Genomic DNA, 14,541 nt, shown 5'->3' on the forward strand with positions numbered 1-14,541 from the left:
AAGAGACAAATCTTTTGGCATTACATCGAAATATGTATATATATGTTACAAACACTCAAGGAAACAGTTGTAAATCAGTATTTATTTCATAAAATGCCTTTATTCACAGTTTGATGACATGATTTCCCTCAAATTAATCCTGAAATGTGTCTTAATTACATGCAAGATGTATAATTTCTCTGAAACGTTGTAACCCAGTGAAGCTGTGTCTAGTTCTTAAAATATAAGAATTATCACACGGCTCATTTTGAGATCTTCATTTTTATTAGATGGCATGTGTGGGTGCAAGTCACTATTAAATCTTTACCATACTGCATCAATAACTGCAGTAGCTGGCAATAGCATGATAAAAAAGATGGCACTATCCCGGGTTTAAGTATTTCAAACCGGCACGGTTGTAAAATATAATTATATCTTAGTTATTGGTGTTGGCGAAACCAAATCTATTCACGACAAGAATGCTTTCAGTAAAAAGGCTTTCCTAGTGACTTGCAGACAAAGTCACAAAAATACCACTGCAAAAGTTACAACTCCATGCAGATGAGTAGAATGAGAACTGAATGCCGAGACGGGAAGCAGAGGGCCCTCAGAGTAGAAGAGGTAAAGAATATTTTCAAATTTATTAAGGCAAATACATCCTAATAGATTTGAAGGTTATCACGACCATGACGGTGAGAATGCCAAACCCTCTCAGCTTAGTAGGATGCAGAGTTTACAGTCCATTTAATTGTGTTTCTTTGTAAGCAGGCCAGTTTATTTCGTAACTGAATGAATTATTATACAATACCCAAACTTTTAACGCGTAGAGGATACTACAATCCTTCCTTTAAGGGCCCTGTGATGTAAAATATGTCACTGAGGTACATGAACTTCATCAAATTCCAACCATTTTGGGTGAAATGATGCATATCAACCAAATGAGCATTTTTCAAAAAAAGAATAAAAAGAATCTTCAACATGTAGTAACTACTAACTAAATATCTGATTCTCTACAAATCTTTTTACATCAGAAAGTATCATGTTAAATCATTATTTAGAGAATATAAACATTGAAACGGATTAAAACAAATGGTATACTACCAACATGAAATAAATACTTGATGGTTTCAGAGCCGGTAAAATATCTGTCCAAAGCAAACAGATTCAACGGATTGCACACGTCTAATAGTTATTTCTTCACCACCTTCTCCAGATAGCCAATGAATCTTCTCAGGTTGACTTTGATGTTGTCGAGCACACACAGCTGCTGGGGGTTGTACTTGCCTCTTCCTTCTTTACGAATCTAGTAGAAAAAGAAAATCAATTATTAGAAGATGAGATTAGACAATCCTTTACTAGTACCACAGGGGGAATTTAAAAAGATAAAAACATGACACTAAAACATCGATGTAAAAGGACACGTGCGTGTTAGTTTATGGCTTAAGTCATTGTAGGCGATGTGAGACAGCAACTAAAATGCTCAGCAGCTGGATGGGTTACTCATGCGGAAAAGGCCTTTACAAATTGTGAGAAATCTACAATAGCCTGTGTTTCAGTAAAAAATAAATACTTCTCTGGTACCTTTGCTCTGAATACCGGCTGAAGGGCCTTCAGTGCTGGTAGTAAATGGATGTTTTTGGAAGCCGTCTCCGCCTCGTCTCCATCTGCAAAAACATCAAACAGGGCGTCCAGGGCTTCTCCGTTCACAACCAGGTTGGTGTCCTTTGTGGCCACTTGAAGCAAGGCGTTTCCAATCATCTGTGGGAGCAGAGGTTCTTAGAGGGAGAGCACGTATATTCAAACAGGAGAACCCGAGAGGAAGACTCTACCTGGAGGGTCTCAGCCGTGTCCTTCTCTTTGGCTAACGTGCTGCCAGTGATGCCCAAAATGGCGACGGCGTTGACTCTCACACTGACGACGTCGCAGCGGGTGGCAGCTTCGCTCAGACTCATCAGCTGCTGGGGGGTCATACACTGACCAAGACAAAAGCAACCGTTACGTGGTCGACAGGGTTCAGTGCCAACTGGCAGCGACAACAAAGTCTGGCTTCCATGTTGCCTCTGGGTTTATTCACACAGCAAACATGCACTAATTTAGCTCCACTCAAGTCACTTCTGGTGATGTCATCAGCGTCCGTCCGGGTGTCTCAATTATGGCTAAGGATGCTATCGAGTTGCATCCAAGGAACTAAAATCTGCTGCATAGATGTTGTTCATTATATTTCTCTCCTTTATCTATTGATTCCATCTTGACTTTACTGAGGTGCGATACCAAATTGACAAAGTGACCCTTAAAAATGACACATGAATGCAAATAATTAAAAAAAATCCCTCAAAGGAAATACCAAAGCTTTCTGTACCTGGGAGATATTTTTGGAGGCAATCATCTGCAACAAAGACCGCATGGCGCTTATGACGGCCTCCAGGAACTCCTCGTCTTTGGGGATCTCTGAAACACGAGAAAGCAGATTGACCTCATTGAACTGACGTGTCACATGCCTTTGGTGCAACTCTATACTGCTGCAGCCGATCACTCCAGGAATACAAATACAATTTGTCTACTGGGAATATTTTGTGCTCTCTCTGTTGTCTCTAGCTCGAGTTGAAAGTGTGTTTCAGTAATAACTGAAATGTGCTCCGTTACAAGTGAGAAACGTGAGACCTGCTGCTCCAAAAACCAGCGTGGAAAGGTGCTGAGCTGCTTCCTGCAGGGCCGCCGCTCCTCCCAGAGACTCGGCGTCCATGGCGGAGAGGATGCTGTGCAGGCACGTCAGCGCCCGGGACTGCACCCGCTGCACCCTTAAGCACAGAAGAAAAGAGGCTTTGGTTGCACGTCGTCGTCGCCGCCGCCTTGGAACCAAATCTGTAAATCGCCTGACGACCATTTAGCTTCTGCATCGAAAGATGAAACAACCAAACGGTCGTTTCTCAACTCTGACTCCATTCTCACCGTGCAAGTGGCTTATCCGACCGTAAAAAGATCACTGGCACACAGGAGAGGATTTCCTGGCACAAATATACGTTGCTGGATTCCGGCACTCAAACAAGTAATCGAGCTGTACAGACTCAGATACACACATTTCTATCTGACAGACGAGTTAAAGACAGGACGAGGAGAGAGGGGATTACTTTTTTATCAGGCCTCTCCAGGAGGGAATCTGTTGGCACACGTCCATAGCTTCCTTTCTGGGGAACTCAGTCTTTTTGAGGACCTTGAATCGAGCAAGAGAAGAAAAAAAAAAGTTTCATCATTCTACCATTTAGTGGGGTTTCATAACAGGTTCCTCGCACACTGCTCAGGTAAGCAATTCGATCTGTTCAGCCTCAGGGAGAAGCCGGCCGAGGATCATCGCATAATCACGACCGTAGTTAATTAAATTCCTCCGCTTGTCTAAACAACGCCTTGCTTTCCTGTAGCCATTGATTGGCCCACGCCAGGTGTGAAGGACGAAGCGGGACGGTATTTGCCTTTTGTGGGACGCTGTGCTGGACGAGGGCCTCGTGCACCTCGGCAGACAAACACAGTGGCGACATGAGATTGCACACTCCTTCACACAGGCCATCCGGACCCGCGTCGCATTCGTCGCTGCTCGACTCCTCCTCCCACTCGTCGTCGGAAGGATCTTTAAAAAGCCACAAACACGTCAGGACAAGTTTATCCGGAACAAATGCCACCAATGCAGGGTGACAAAGGCATTCCTATGCACTGCAAATGAACTCATTAGGGTCCATTTCTCGACATAATGGCCCTCCTGATGCGCTCGCTCTTGTCAAATGAGGGGAAAAAAAAAGGGCCTGCGGTCAGCGCTGCTGTCCGTGTCCACAACACTCACCGTCGGAGCAGCACATGTTGACGATGATCTCCAAGGACATCTGCTGGGCTGTCAGCAGGGCCGTGGCCTCCTTCAGCTCCTCCTTGTCCCTCTGGACAAAAACAAGCAGGCGGGTGAGTCGACGTCGTACCAAAACGAGGACTGTTAGCGCCGCAATCGCACATCCCAGTTCAGCTGCACGGCACAAAGAGACGATGTGGACTGCGGCATGTGCAGCGCTTTGACAACCGGGGGCCGGGGTTAGTTTCGCAGCACTGTGAAAGACAATCACTGCCCTTAATTATTGTTTTTTTATTTTATTTTTCGCCGACCTAACTAGAAAAACAACACAGGCCGCGATCAAGTCAACCCTCATTGTGCGACCTACAATGTCGCCCCGGAAAAAGATCCTGGGGCTCCGGACGGGACTGAGATGAGAGGGACAGCTCTGTCTCGCCGAGGTCAGGTCTGGTGTCTGTCAGCACGCTGGAAGCTAGGAGCGTGACCCCCAGATGAACCACGTGTCCCCAATCACACCCCTCCCCCCCCAACCCCGACGGGTTGTCTGCTCGCTCCGTCTGGCCGCCACTACAACGGATGACTCATACGTCAGCTTTTCCCCGAGCATCCACTCCTGCAACGCGCGAGACTGGGTCACGCTGTCGCCATGCTGACGTACACCTCATCCCGCCCTGAAATGGACATTGTAGCGGCGGGTAAACCTCTTCAATTTGTGTCAGCTTATGAAGAGTTTTTACTTGAAAAGGCATCTGTCTGCCTCGCTCCTTCTCTCTGTTGTGGAGCGAGATGACTGCCTTCTCTTGAATATAATAATATGGGACTATGTGGCCAAAAAATGTTTACATAAAAATAAATAAATCTCAACAGTCATGTTGAAAAACAGTTCCAATCGGCTTAAGCGGTCATTTATGTATGTTCTCTTATTTGTTGTCTTCCACACTCAACTGAGACACTGTCTCAACACTCGCGGCCATTTAATTGGTACTTGATGTTAATGAGTTAGTGGGAAATGATGCCACTCTATGCATAAAGGAACACTTTTACTGTGAAAGGAAGCTTTGGACTGAAAAGGGACACAGGGTGCATAATGTCTCTGATGGATCTCTCTTACGGCGCTTGACTTGAAGAGCACATAACTACAGACACCACTTACAGGCAGGAGGTCAGAGAAGTCGTTATCAACCCTCACAGCCTTTCCATTCCTCTTGCGTTTCGGTCCTTCCTCCTCCTCCTCCTCCTGCTGCTCGTCCATCTCCACCACAGCCTGGTCCTCAGAGTTCGCCCCAGTGGGGGCATTTCTGTGACGAACCTCTTCTGCTTGTCTCAGTTCAGGTATCAGCGTTCCTGCGTCCAGATCCAGGCACTTGGACAAGGTGGCCACCACGGCGTTGAGCGTCTGGGCCTGACGGGCCGCAGGTAAGCTGCCCTTCACGTTCCACAGAGTCCCTGAGTGACACAGCGTGGCCGGAGTTACAGGCGCCTTCGAACTGGTGTGCGGCTATCGAGGGACACTTCTGAGCGACGCTTTTAGATTTAAAAACAGAAATAGAAGTAAAAAGACAAACGGCACCTGCAGCCAACGTCCTGAGGAGAGTGTGCGCCATGTCGGGCTGAGACGTCAGCAGCACGCCCTCCACCACTCCGAGCACAGCGGCGTTCAGGCTACAGAGCAGCTCCGGGTTGTCCTCCGTCACAGTGTGCAGACAGTGGGCTGCCAGACACAGAGAGGGGCGACTCACTAAACACCCGCGACACCAAAATAGCTGGATTTTTAAGCCTCGGTCACAAAAATAATATTACGATTTTTGAAAAAGAATCTGCCCGTTGTGGGAAATCCAGGTGCCGATGCTTTGTGTGTATTAACCTGGAGCCAGAAGCCGGTTATGCAGAATGTGGCTCACGTCCTGCTGACTGTTATTCAGCTGCCATATTCTCAACGTAGCTTGGAGTTGTTTGTTGACATATTTGGGGGTTTTATCAGCACAGAGATAAACATCTGCAGCGCACGGATCTCTCATGTAACATTCATAACCTGTGTGTTAGAGCGCATTGGCTTTCTGCATTCATTTTCTCATAAAAATAATGATAATAATAATGTTTTCAAAGCATATCCAATCCAGTATTGTTTAAATACATTTGAATTCTTCCCCTTTATGAAAAATGTTGACACATTACTGCCACCTGCCAGTCACAAAGGATTCGTGCCAAACTATTGGCGAATGTGTATTAATTCAACCCCACATGTTAACATTTAGTAGCTATACTGGATAAACCCATTCAGCAAATTCCTAATCAACATGAGTATTACATCATATGAAACTCCCATTTCAGATATTTAAAATGAAAAATTGCATGTCTATTGTTAGACTGTCTACTGTCACGTACCAACCGCCAAGACAAATTCCTTGTATGTTTGATATATTTTGGCAATAAATGTTTCCTGATTCCTGATATCCATGATACAATTTGAAATATCTAAAATGTGTCAAAATGTAATTACTGGTATTCACAGTTGGAAAAGTGAAGTTTTTAAGATATAAAAAATGAATAATTGAATGATTACTATTCATTCACAAATGTTTTGTTTTTGGATACCAAATAACACTCCCGGGAAGAATTATGTAGTGGATATTTAAAACAGCAAATTGGGGCCATCTGAACGTTTAGGATTATAATCGAATTACAGATACCGGCCATACATCCAATTTTGCTATTGAATACTAAAAAGGTCCCTTGATACATTTCTACGGTATGATGTCGGGAAAGTCATTTTGACTAGCAGCAAAGTCATAGATATCTTGAAATTCTACTAGTAAGAGCATTATTGTGAAAATCCCCCCTTGTGACGAGCTGTGATTCAAATGTCATCACGGCTCCTTTTGTGTACGAGGCCCCGAACACAAAGGGGATCAGCACATAAAGGGAACAGCTCTGTAGCGCTTTCAGAGGTCAGAAACTGGCAGCCGGTGATGTCAGCGGGAATCTAGATGCCAACGGTGCTTGAAGGTACCTTCACTTTAGTGCCGGCAGGGGGAGAAGTCCCCCGTTGCGACATTCGGACAGGAAATGAGGTTCATGGATCATTAAAAAGAAGCGCACACATGCTTTTACAGTTGCAAAAGAAGAGCAAACGAATTATTCCTACCGGCTGATGTGGCCAGTTCAATGTTGTTTGGGTGTCTCTCCAGACACTGGACCACCAAATCCAGGAGACCCGCTTTGTTGAACACAGACAGCGACTGAGTGCTGCTCTCACTGGAAGGACATCCCAAAGTGACAGTCAGACCAACGCGTACAGAAAGACAACACGCAGGCGTCTCTGCTGGGCGTGAGGCGTAGAAAACGACAACGGCTCACCACAGATTCCACAACAGGTTCACGGCCTCGTGGGCCACGTCCTCCACGGCGTTCTTCTTGTCCGTCATCGCCTCGGCGGCGCTCTCGAAACCAGCACAGCTCTGCAGGCGGAGAAACAACACGGCGTTGCAGACGAGCGAAACAGGAAGCGGTCGACGTCACGCATTGTTTCGCCGCGGTTCAAGGAGGCATTTTTAGCGGCAACGAGGGGGAACCCGAAGCGTGAGGTCGGGGCGACGGGGCCGTGTCTCACCTCTCGAAGTAGCGCTGTCAGAGGAGTCATGACGTCGTGCTTCGCCATGTCCTCGCACACCTCCTGACCCCCGCATGCACTCAGGTTCCTGTCAGGGAGACACACACACACACACACACACACTGTGTAAGAGAGAGGCGCGAGCTTGGGGGCGTCTGACTCATTTTGCCATCCTGTGTGTGGCGAGAGATCAGTCGGAATGGATGTTTCGGTCGTACTGGGAGACAAAGTGAGTGTTGTCTGGGAAGAGGGGACGACTAACTGTTGGCAAATGTCATCACTGCTGATGACGGCCGACTTTTTGGGGTTAGTTTAAGGACGGTTACTAAATTACATTACAGGTCATTTAGCTGACGCTTTTATCCTAAGTGACTTACATTGCATTTTTAACCCATGACTTTTTTTTCCGGGGAGCCGTGGGGGGGGGGGGGGGGGGGGGGGGTGATCAGGTCACCACATTAAAGACAACAGACGACAGAAATAAGTGTAGAATCGTTTCTAACCTGTGATAAAAAAAGAGTGATAAAAATCAATGAACACACTTGCTTTCCTTTTGTTGTAGCACGGCGACATGACAAAATATTTACATGTAAATATTGACACCTTCCAGCCCGCAGCCCCGGCTCACCTGAGCGCCCCGGCGGCCGTCTCCCGGACCGCCAGGCTGGTGTCCATCAGCATGGGCCCCAGGCGGCGGATCGCGTCCCGCTGGAGGAACACCGGGATGGTCTGACTCTGCTGCACCACCCGGGAGATGCTGGCGCAGGCGAACTCCCGCACGTCGGCACTGGGACTCTGCAACTACGGAGACACGCGCGAGACATCGGGTATTTACAGTGAAATAACAACAAATACATTCTGATCAGTGAATTGATTAAAAATCAACTAAAAAAAACTGCTTTTCATGTTTAGTTTGTCGTTAAAGCGTGTGCATGCCTATCGGCCATGCGGGGATACGACACTACTCGACAGCAGAGATTTAGTGGAGCTATAAATAATAATGGTCGTACTTTCTCCAGCAGCTCCGCGGCAGGGCAGCTATCGTCCCCGCGCTCTTCGTCCTCGGCGTCCGCTTCCTTCACAGCTTCCGCCGGCAGTCCGACTGCGTTGAACTTGGGACGTTTAAACCTGGTGGTTTTACTTTTACCCATTTTCAGCACTTATTTGTTTCCGACACAGACCTCGCGACCACGACGCAACACACACACACGCGCGCTAAAGCTCGAGGCTGGTTGGAGTCCATGTGGAAGTGTTGCCTGCCGTAAAGGGCTCGTTGGTAACGGAAAGAAGAGACGCTGTCGCAAAACCACCGGGACGCAACAACACGAACGTAAAGCCACGATAAGATATTGCTCGTTTAAAGGGATTTCTAGATAAACCACAGGAGACAATTGTCTTTTTTTGCAACTGAAGTATTTATTTGGTAAAGCATTTTAAAAAATAGAAACATTTAAAATACATGCTCAGGATCAGAAACAGAAATAAACACATCTGAGCTCATCTTCAATTGTGGCATCAGCACAGTGAGCCAATTAAAAGACCCTATAAATTAATGTCTTCTGTCGCTTCCAAATACATTTCCACGGTGATGACAATGTCCGCCTCAGTGCCGTTCAGACTGCAGTCAGGACGAATGATCGTGGCTATTAGCAAGCGCCGAGTCTGTCCCGCCTCCTAACGCCAGCTCGTGGTTACTGGATGTTCGGTCGAGGCTTGAGGATGAGTTTCCCTGTCTGCAAGAAGATGGAATTTACAAGCCAATAATTACAAAAAGTTGTCCGATCAAATTAAAAGTCATAACATCAAAAAGACCAGTAAACTCACGTCGTCACAGGACATGTTGTATTCGGCTAAAACTGTTCGACAGCGGGCAGCAATACTGAAGGCGCAAACGTCAAAGAGCTCAACGTGTCAGACAGAAGAAAACGGGAACAAGGATGAATCAGTTGTGAAAGTTGAATTCCTACATGCTCCACACTTTCCAGTCAATGGCTGGGATTAGATGTGTGTTGTCAGTACAGATGTAAAAGCAACGTTCATTATATTATGTTTTTTATTAAAACCTGCTATCTTATATAATCTGCGGCAGACAAAAGGATACATTGATGGTGCCACAACTCGTTTATGTATCCCGGCAAAGAAGAGAGCTATGAGAGTGACGCAGCTGATGGTGAAGAAGGGATGATTCCACAGTGATGAAAAGAAAGAGACCTGCAGAGCAACACAGGTTGTTAGGTCAGTAACACAGCTTTCCACTTTTTTTTTATAATTTATTGTCAGTTTAGGAAATCAAAATCAAAAATAAAATGAGGAACAAAATACATTTTTGTGGACTCGTTGCAGACAAAAGCTACAACAGATGAAGTTACTTTAAAGCCACGCAAAGGTTGCCACATTTTCTATTCTACTTGACATAGTGTTGACTTAGTTTCTCCATGAGGAACACATTCCCCAGCTCCCGTAGCCACATTTAAAAGTTTTATCACCATTAGGTGCAGCTCTTCAATGAGCGCATATACAAAGCAGACTGCTACTTTTACTTGAAGTTGGGAAAAATAGCCCCAGTCTTGATTCCTCCATCGACATTCTATTTTGCTTAAGAGAAACGCAGAGCCTTCACATCTTCCGCCGCAAACTAAAGACACACCTCTTCAGACTCTACTTTGACTAAAAAGACTAACAAATTGTACTTATAATGGCTCTTATCTATAGCAAGTTGTAAACCAGCTTATTTAATGAAATTGCACTTTGTTGTTATCCTTATGGTGGAAATGCACTTATTGTAAGCTAAATGACAAGTAATGTAAAGAAACTCAGCGGACACCTGGATTGGCTTTGGTGCGACGTAGTTCACAGCTGTAAGCCCTCATATTCAGATTTGTAATATTTCATCCCGCTGTCCGCTGAGTCAATGTTAATAGCCGTAAAACAATTGTCAACTGATGATGTAATGTATTGTCTCATTGCTGTATTTCCAGTGTGAGAAGGATAAGCCTCGTCTTTACAGCTGTTGGCAAATACTGACATTACTCACATTGTAATGGTCAATAATAAGAGCACTATGTATACATGTATGTCCTCTTTGTGATAGCTGACCGTAAAGCCCAAAACACGGCACACATCGACATGTTTGTCCACTAATACTCACTTTCTGTGTGTCCGGGTCTATTAACCAGTTCCAAGCCCCAGTAGCCGTACAAACAGACACCACTATCAGGATCACTGCAGCAAGAACAGGAGAATGACAAGCAGATCAACAACATGGAACCAGATTTGTCAAATCATTCATCAAATCATTATAAAGTAAGTTTCAATACTGTTGGTGACACAAGCCTGTGATTACTTCATCAGCGCCTGAACTTACTTCTCCACCTTCCCGTTGCAGGTTGCAAACAAGAGACATATTCTGTCAATCTTCTCTCAAAGGCCTTCAGGTCTGAAACACAAACAAATGGACACAATTAAAACACCGTATTTGGACAACACCGTGGCTGTGTGACATCAAAGGTCAAGATGGTAAAAATGTCGAAAGCTGGGTTTTGTGTCACTGTGCGGATGTTTTACGCCAGTGTAAACATGTAAAAGTTAGCAGGAGAAAGAACAAAACGTGGCTAATTACGCCGGTTACACATTCCAAACGAGTGCCATTGTTTAAACATAAATGATATGTAACAATGATAGTGTGTTAGCTTAAAAGCGTACGTTGTGTTTTGAGCTAGCACCCATGCTAAGTGTCTTACAAAAGGTTTACGATAGATTAACTGGAGGTTGAATTCTTCTGTTAAGGCGTTGGTTCTTTGTTATTCGGGGGATTACGGCTACGGGGTTAAAACATACGCATTGTATGTCTTGGTTACCTTCGGCCTGTTCCAGGGAGTTCATATCTTATGTTAGCCTTGTCCCAGTAGCCTGCTTTTGGGCGACTGCCGTCAAGTGAGCCGTTGCTTTACGTTACGGGTGCCCAGAGTGGCCAAAAAAGACGGAGGAAGACCCGTAGTTCAGAGTTCAACGAAAATTTCTCCCATTCGATACGACAACGACAAAAATGACATATTCATTTTTCATTATCATTAACTGGAGTTAATTTTCTTGAAAAGCAAAGTACTTCCACATATGTACAAAATACTGTGATATGTTCAGTGAACACACGATGGCAGTATATTCACAAAATGTATTTAGCGCACTGGGAGAATCTGTTAGAGCAGCGATTCCCAAAGTGTGGGCCGCGGCCCCCTAGTGGGCCGCGAAGGTACTGCAGATGGGCCGCGAGAGGTCATTTGCAATAAATAAATAAAAAGTTTTTAATTTTCAATTTTGAAAAGTTTGAAATTAATATAAAAATATGTATGATGCGGCACATTAGTTATGTGAAACATTAATTGATGAAGCACAAACGAATAGATCGATTAATCGTTTGATCGTACACGTACGCACGCCTACATGAAATTGGACTCCGGTGTGTCCTTTGCTCTCCACAAACTGTACATACAAGAAAAACGAAAAATATAAAAACAAGTACAACAAAAAAAATCTGGTGTAGGCGTAAACATTTAACAACTATACAATATAGATATACACTTAAATATAAGTATTTGTAATTTATATATATATAGGAAAATATCTTAAACATATACAACATAAACAGCGACATTGAGGTAAAGTGCAAATGGGGGCGCAGTGTGACTGATAAGTTGCTCATCAGGGAGACGGCCTGAGGGAAGAAGGTGTTCCTGTGGTTTTGGCGAGGAGTGGAGAAGGTTGTGTCCAGTGCGTGAAGGATCCTCAGTGACCTTTTCTGCCCGTTTGCTGACTCTGGAGCTCTTCAAGCCCAAGATGGAGGGCCGGCTGGAGCCGATTATCCACTCTGCAGACCCGATAATCCGCTGTAGTCGGTTCCTGTCCGATCCAAACCACACAGCGATGGAATAACCGAGAACAGGCTGACGGAGGACCAGCATGTCCATCGATTCCTGTCTATGTCTTTTGTCCTTATCCTTCTTCCTCACGACCTCCAAGTTTGCTCAGTTCTCCCAAAAGCTAAGATATTTCAAAAGGTATACAAATACTTAAGACAACAGTGGTTTGTATTAAGTACATCTGTATGTTTGTGTTTTTGATTCAAATCAATTATTGAAAAAAATACCAATTTCAAAGATTGTGAGATTGTTTATTTTGACGTGGAAGTGAAACATTTATGTGTCGTGTCTTATTTGTTTTGTGTTGCAACTATCGTAAAAATAAATCTACTTTAGTCTTTACGTTTTACCCCGAGATACCACAAAGTTTAATGTAACCACACCTCATATTTGGATTTGGATTTGATCCATATTTGTAAAGTGTTGTTTTCCACTTTTAGCACTCAGGGCTATAAGGACTACAAAGTCTGGTAACCTCACTTCAAACTCAACAACCCAGTTGCAGTTCCAGCCCAGTTTTCAGTCGCTGACTCAAGCAACACAACTCGTATCTCTGAAAACCCCACTCACCATTAAGATATTGCTCAGTATTTCTGGAAGGTCGATGATTGATTTCTCAGCATTTCGACACACCTGAGCCGACTTGCAAGTAGTTGAAATTGGCGAAAAAAAAGGAAATCCCCAAAATCTGAAAATAATTGAGTGTGTGTTTGTCGGGGAGAGGTTGAGTGATGCACTGTTGACGACGTGGTATTTCTTTGTCTTTAATGTTCTTGGTGAAGGCCCTTTGGTTTGCTCTTGGGTCTAAACAGAGTCTGTCTCTGGAGGACGAGGCAGCAATGGAAGGACATGAATTTCCTCTTCTTCTCAAGGGAAAATTGTTTGTCGGACTTCAGAGACTGAAGCGGTGGCTCTAAAGAGGGGAAGCTTTTGCTCCATCATCTATTTACAGACTTCTTCAAACACTAGGCAGCGGACTCTTTAGTTGATCAGGGTATTTAAAAAATTGCTGTGGTCTTATAGAACGAAGTGTCGACAATACATTTTTTATACAAATAGGTCCCATTGGAAGTGTGTCCTTTGTTCGATTGGTCCAGCACTTTTGCGATAAATAAAAATAACATAATGGAATCAATTTCATACACCTCACCTTGGATATTATTTGTACTATTTTATGTGAATTCAGGAAAGTATTCCTCCGTGTGATGAGACGCTTCATCACTATGTGAGTGGAGTGGAGGAGTGGAGGAGAGGCTGAAAAGGGGAATAAGGCTCAAAAGGTCTCATCCTTCCTCTAAAATATATTTTATCTTCTCAGTTGTGGTTAAAATTACTGTAAACACTCATTTGTCAATTTCATTTTTTTACAATTCTTGTACAGCTGTGCTATTCTTTTCTTTTCTAACCTCAGGCAGGTAATAGTAAATGGGCCAGTAGTTCCCTGTGTACCTGAAGGTCATTTAGAAAGGTCACATGTCCTGGGGATCAAACATGTGACCTGCCAGCGATGTTATCAACAAATAGGCCTCTCTTTCCCCAGCTGACATTAAGTGATGATGCTGCTGATTCCTTTCAGATGTCTGATCCTTCTGTCCGTAGGGTTTCTCAGTCCCTGTCTATTTGTGTTCATGTGTCCCCATGTGTTTCCCTGCATCCCTGTCTATGTGTGAGAAGATGTGTTCGTTGTTTTGTTCGTGTGTTCCTGTCAAGTTTGAGTTTAAATACTTGCTATAGGAGCTCATTTAATTCCTATAATTTATTTTTTTGTTCATTTTTAAAGGTGCATTCCACTAAATTTTACACATAAACGCCACAACGTTACGAGTCCTCAGCCTGTAAAAACAGTTGTAATTTTTTGTAATTATTTTTTTCAAGTCTGCGAAAATGTCCCCTAATTATGTCTTGAGGGTTATTTTTACTTGGCCTTGGAGACTGTTTCAAACTTGGGCCATCAGTATTGGAAGATGTGGCTTTATTAGTCAGTTTGTTAATATGGTAAATATCTATTGTGGGAAGTTTTCAGAGCTTAAAAAATAATAAAGATCGATATCTGTTGAATGCCGACCCTTTTTTGCTTTAGGATGGACAGAAAAGAGACAAAAAGACAGTCAACCCAGAACAACGACAAGAGACGATGTGTGCGTTGTCTTCTCTGGTCCTTCGTGACTCATGTGTTTGACACATTAATGGTTAGAATATATACA

General features: G+C 44.1%; 2 protein-coding genes across 3 annotated transcripts; both read right to left on the minus strand.

The window, feature by feature from the left end:
- Positions 1–80: 80 nt before the first annotated feature.
- Positions 81–8,713, minus strand: heatr3 (HEAT repeat containing 3). Its single transcript, XM_040167207.2, has 15 exons — positions 8,432–8,713; positions 8,050–8,222; positions 7,422–7,509; positions 7,169–7,269; positions 6,957–7,066; positions 5,382–5,522; positions 4,965–5,257; positions 3,812–3,902; positions 3,447–3,601; positions 3,108–3,190; positions 2,641–2,777; positions 2,339–2,427; positions 1,809–1,952; positions 1,561–1,737; positions 81–1,282 (listed from the first exon to the last, which is right to left on the minus strand). The coding sequence occupies exons 1-15, from the start codon at positions 8,570–8,572 to the stop codon at positions 1,169–1,171; spliced, it is 2,037 nt and encodes a 678-aa protein (XP_040023141.2). The 5' UTR covers positions 8,573–8,713; the 3' UTR covers positions 81–1,168.
- A 104-nt stretch (positions 8,714–8,817) lies between these two features.
- cnep1r1 (CTD nuclear envelope phosphatase 1 regulatory subunit 1) lies at positions 8,818–11,606 on the minus strand. Of its 2 annotated transcripts, none has more exons than XM_040167222.2 (6): positions 11,279–11,606; positions 10,786–10,857; positions 10,570–10,643; positions 9,523–9,632; positions 9,246–9,300; positions 8,818–9,154 (listed from the first exon to the last, which is right to left on the minus strand). In XM_040167222.2, exons 1-6 carry the CDS (start codon positions 11,301–11,303, stop codon positions 9,113–9,115), a joined length of 378 nt encoding a protein of 125 aa, XP_040023156.1. In that variant the 5' UTR covers positions 11,304–11,606; the 3' UTR covers positions 8,818–9,112. The 2 variants fall into 2 exon arrangements, with proteins under 2 accessions (XP_040023156.1, XP_040023165.1); XM_040167231.2 differs by having other exon boundaries at positions 11,259–11,393.
- Positions 11,607–14,541: the final 2,935 nt, after the last annotated feature.

The sequence above is a fragment of the Gasterosteus aculeatus genome, chromosome 12, assembly GCF_964276395.1.
Source record: "Gasterosteus aculeatus chromosome 12, fGasAcu3.hap1.1, whole genome shotgun sequence".
Classification (NCBI taxonomy): Eukaryota; Metazoa; Chordata; class Actinopteri; order Perciformes; family Gasterosteidae; genus Gasterosteus; species Gasterosteus aculeatus.